The 5,000-nt window shown below is 47.6% G+C and overlaps 1 protein-coding gene across 1 annotated transcript in view; it reads right to left on the reverse strand.

Moving 5' to 3' along the window:
* Positions 1-5,000, reverse strand: part of hacd1 (3-hydroxyacyl-CoA dehydratase 1) — a 17,968-nt gene that overhangs the window by 2,552 nt on the left and 10,416 nt on the right. The window contains exons 5-6 of the mRNA XM_062521700.1: positions 3,030-3,151; positions 1,183-1,361 (exon numbers count right to left, since the gene is read on the reverse strand). Coding sequence (XP_062377684.1) covers positions 1,183-1,361; positions 3,030-3,151 — 301 coding nt within the window. The remainder of the gene's footprint in view (positions 1-1,182; positions 1,362-3,029; positions 3,152-5,000) is intronic.

A 5,000-nucleotide genomic window follows, 5' to 3' on the forward strand; every position in this document is an offset into this window, starting at 1 on the left:
AGTTCATCCACACAAACTTTCTTTCAAGATGTTAAGTTTAAGAGAGTGAGTTCTTAATTAATGATAGGCCTATGATTTGTGACACAACATAGGCCTACCTAAACTCTGACCAGATTGCGATTTTCTCCCGCGGGTGTCTCCTCCGGCTCCTTCTGTCGCAAACTTGGATGTCTATGCAACGAATGGGGCAGCCGTGGTGTACTGGTTAGCGCATCGGGCTTGTAACCGGAGGGTTGCCGGTTCGATCCCCGACCAGTCCACCATGGCTGAAGTGCCCTTGAGCAAGGCACCTAACCCCTCACTGCTCCCCGAGCGCCGCTGGTTGGGCAGGCAGCTCACTGCTCTGGATTGTGTGATTCACCTCACTGTGTGTTCACTGTGTGCTGTGTGTTCACTAATTCGGTTAAATTGGGTTAAATGCAGAGAACTGAATTTCCCTCACGGGATCAAAAAAGTATATATTCTTCTTTCTTCTTGAATAGGGTCTATGTAGGCCTACAGTGGCGCTTCTTAGCGCAATATAATGTTGGGGAGTTTTAAAAGGAACGGACAAGTCTCAGCCCAAGATCAGATTTTGTTTTGCGTGAGAAAATGGATGTATGGCGTGAGTGCGTGTGTAAACAGGCAAAATCGTGTGTCACACGCCGAAAGCGTGAGAGTTGGCAGCTCTGCTACAACTCACTACAACCCACTACAACTGAACTGACTACAACCCACAACAACCACCTACAATCAACTACAACCACCCAAAACCAGCTACAACCCACTGCAGTTAACTACACACCCACTGAAAACCACACACACACCCACTAAAATCCACACACACACACACACACACACAAACACACACACACACACTAAAAACCACACACACCAGCTACAACTCCACACACTAAACTCAACCATCTACAACTCCGCACGCTAAGCCCACTTACATTTCATTCCATTATGCCAAAGCGATTGGCATTTGAAGCTAATACTCCATCTTGTGCTATGTTCTTGTTTTTGGAGCATGACTACACATTATAAAAATGGAACATAATTTAAGCTCCAAACTACCACCACAGCGCAAATAGGGAAATAGCTGAAGATGAATTGACACATTTTCTATGTCAAGAAAACACACCACACACACACACACTTAAACACACACACACACATGAGGAGGGTGTATGAGCTTACGTGGTATGTAGGAGAGCATGACAAGGATGAGGAAGATGTAGTAGTCGAAGGAGACGTTGTACTTGTTGGGCAGACGCATGGAGAACATTCCAGACTTGCGCACAAACGGCAGAGCAGTATAGATAGTCATCAGCTCCCCAATCACCCCCAGCGGATACAGCACGATGAACAGGTTATACCTACACACACAAACACACACACACAGACAATAAGAATATCCCCAATCACCCCCAGCGGATACAGCACGATGAACAGGTTATACCTACACACACACACACACACACACACACACAATAAGAATATCACCAATCACCCCCAGCGGATACAGCACGATGAACAGGTTATACCTACACACACACACACACACACACAATAAGAATATCACCAATCACCCCCAGCGGATACAGCACGATGAACAGGTTATACCTACACACACACACACACACACAGACAATAAGAATATCACCAATCACCCCCAGCGGATACAGCACGATGAACGTGTGTGTGTGTGTGTGTGTGTGTGTGTGTGTGTGTGTGTGTGTGTGTGTGTGTGTGTGTGTGTGTGTACCTGGCCCACTTGATGAAGTAGGGGAGATGGTGCAGGTGTGTGTGTGTGTGTGTGTGTACCTGGCCCACTTGATGAAGTAGGGGAGGTGGTGCAGGTGTGTGTGTGTGTGTGTGTGTGTACCTAGCCCACTTGATGAAGTAGGGGAGGTGGTGCAGGTGTGTGTGTGTGTGTGTGTGTGTGTGTGTGTGTGTGTGTGTGTGTGTGTGTGTGTGTGTGTGTGTGTGTGTGTGTGTGTGTGTGTACCTGGCCCACTTGATGAAGTAGGGGAGGTGGTGCAGGTGTGTGTGTGTGTGTGTGTGTGTGTGTGTGTGTGTGTGTGTGTGTGTATGTGTGTGTGTGTGTACCTGGCCCACTTGATGAAGTAGGGGAGATGGTGCAGGTGTGTGTGTGTGTGTATGTGTGTGTGTGTGTGTGTGTGTGTGTGTGTGTGTGTGTGTGTGTACCTGGCCCACTTGATGAAGTAGGGGAGGTGGTGCAGGTGTGTGTGTGTGTGTATGTGCGTGTGTGTGTGTGTGTGTGTGTGTGTGTGTGTGTGTGTGTGTGTGTGTACCTGGCCCACTTGATGAAGTAGGGGAGGTGGTGCAGGTGTGTGTGTGTGTGTATGTGTGTGTGTGTGTGTGTGTGTGTGTACCTGGCCCACTTGATGAAGTAGGGGAGATGGTGCAGGTGTGTGTGTGTGTGTGTGTGTGTCTGTGTGTGTGTGTGTACCTGGCCCACTTGATGAAGTAGGGGAGATGGTGCAGGTGTGTGTGTGTGTGTGTGTGTGTGTGTGTGTGTGTGTGTGTGTGTGTGTACCTGGCCCACTTGATGAAGTAGGGGAGGTGGTGCAGGTGTGTGTGTGTGTGTGTGTGTGTGTGTGTGTGTGTGTGTACCTGGCCCACTTGATGAAGTAGGGGAGGTGGTGCAGGTGTGTGTGTGTGTGTGTGTGTGTGTGTGTGTGTACCTGGCCCACTTGATGAAGTAGGGGAGGTGGTGCAGGTGTGTGTGTGTGTGTGTGTGTGTGTGTGTGTGTACCTAGCCCACTTGATGAAGTAGGGGAGGTGGTGCAGGTGTGTGTGTGTGTGTGTGTGTGTGTGTGTGTGTGTGTACCTGGCCCACTTGATGAAGTAGGGGAGATGGTGCAGGTGTGTGTGTGTGTGTGTGTGTGTGTGTGTGTGTGTGTGTGTGTGTGTGTGTGTGTGTGTGTGTGTGTGTGTGTGTACCTGGCCCACTTGATGAAGTAGGGGAGATGGTGCAGGTGTGTGTGTGTGTGTGTGTGTGTGTGTGTGTGTGTGTGTACCTGGCCCACTTGATGAAGTAGGGGAGGTGGTGCAGCAGGTTGAAGGTGTAGTAGGAGTAGCGCGTGATCTCTGTGAGCGTCCACACCACCAGGAACAGCAGCACACTCTCTGTGTTCTGGACCTACAGCACACACAAACACACACACACACACACACACACACACACACACACACACACACACACACACAGAGCATCAACACTGATTAGGAACAGAACCATGTTCTCAACAAACACACACACATTCATCATTCATTCATCAAAGGCACTCAGGTGCAGTCCAGATCTAGACAACACACACAATTGATCTCTTTACTTCCTGCCTGCCATGGATAGAAGGATAGGGTGGGGTTGGGGTTGGGGCAACTACTACCCCATCTGGATAGGTGGATAGGGTGGGGTTGGGGATGGGCAACTACTACCCCATAGATGGATAGGGTGGGGTTGGGGCAACTACTACCCAATAGATGGATAGGGTGGGGGTGGGGTTGGGGCAACTACTACCCAATAGATGGATAGGGTGGGGTTGGGGCAACTACTACCCCATAGATGGATAGGGTGGGGGTGGGGTTGGGGCAACTACTACCTCATCTGGATTAGGGATGGCGAAAACTACACATTTTCTTGACCGACCACCGAGGCTCATTAGCCGGTTGAAACCGGTTAACCGATTCGTTTAAAATAAATTATGCTATTTGAAATAACAGCCACACAATTTCCCAACTCTCATCTCTCTGTCCCCCGCTCATACACACAGCCCCGGCTTTCACTCACGTCACTTTTTTAAATCCTACAGCGCCAAACATGAGTCCTGCAAACCATGCAAGGAGCTTGTAAGTGCTTGTACGCTTGTAAGGAACAAATGGTTCCTTCGCTCTGAAAATGGTTTGGGTACAAGGTGATCGCGTTGCAAATAAAGGCGTTTGTCTAGCGTTAGAAGCTCATTTGAAGCTGAAATGGCCGCGGCTCACTTATGAAAATGACAGCTCCGAAGAGACGCAGCTTAGTTTGAGGAAGTGCTAACAATAATAACGAAAGATGATCATTACCTTATCTGTTACCATTTATGACCCTTCCTGAAATGTAGATGTAATGTCTTTCCAAATCTAAGCCCATCTTATGCGGAAAGTTGCCAAGACTGCAACACGATAAAACCAATGGATAAAACAGCGCACTTCCAGATTGCAAAAGATGCACCGGCCACCGCTGTGACCTCGTGCCAAATGTTTTTATTGGTTTATTACGTAGCAAGCAGGCGTTATGAAAAAATGAGTGTGAGGGATAATTTGTTAACTTCAAGAAAAAAAAGATCTTCTTGGAATGAGATGGCTAGCTGTAGTAGCCTAGCGTTTAGTCCACTGTCTTTAGCCTAATTCAAAGTTGCCTCTTTTTTTTTTTTTTTTTTAACCGACTAGCGACAACTTTGGTCGGTTAACGTGGACACGGTCAACCATCGGTCAAACAGTCACCGGTTAACATCCCTAATCTGGATAGATCGATAGGGTGGGGTTGGGGTTGGGGTTGGGGCAACTACTACCCCAAAGATGGATAGGGTGGGGGTTGGGGTGGGCAACTACTACCCCATAGATGGATAGGGTGGGAGTGGGGGTGGGGCAACTACTACCCCATCTAACTACTACCCCATCTGTATCACCTACACTCCTCTTTATTCCCTGTCTTACAGTAATTATTTATTGATTTTATTTACTTGTTTATTTGGATTGGGACAGTGCATATTAATGAACACCAATACAAGTACACAATGTAAATCTGTTAGATATGTTCATATGTTTTCATCTATTGTCCCTCGGCAGATACAGAACAAAAACATAAAAACATAAAAACATATAACATGCATGCAGTACCCTCAGGTTTGAGAGACAAAATAAACACTAACAGACGAACACAACAGATAACACATACCACCTGTCTTACAGTTCCCTATATCACCTGTCTTACAGTAACCTATATA

The sequence above is a fragment of the Sardina pilchardus genome, chromosome 19 (assembly GCF_963854185.1).
Source record: "Sardina pilchardus chromosome 19, fSarPil1.1, whole genome shotgun sequence".
Lineage (NCBI taxonomy): Eukaryota > Metazoa > Chordata > Actinopteri > Clupeiformes > Clupeidae > Sardina > Sardina pilchardus.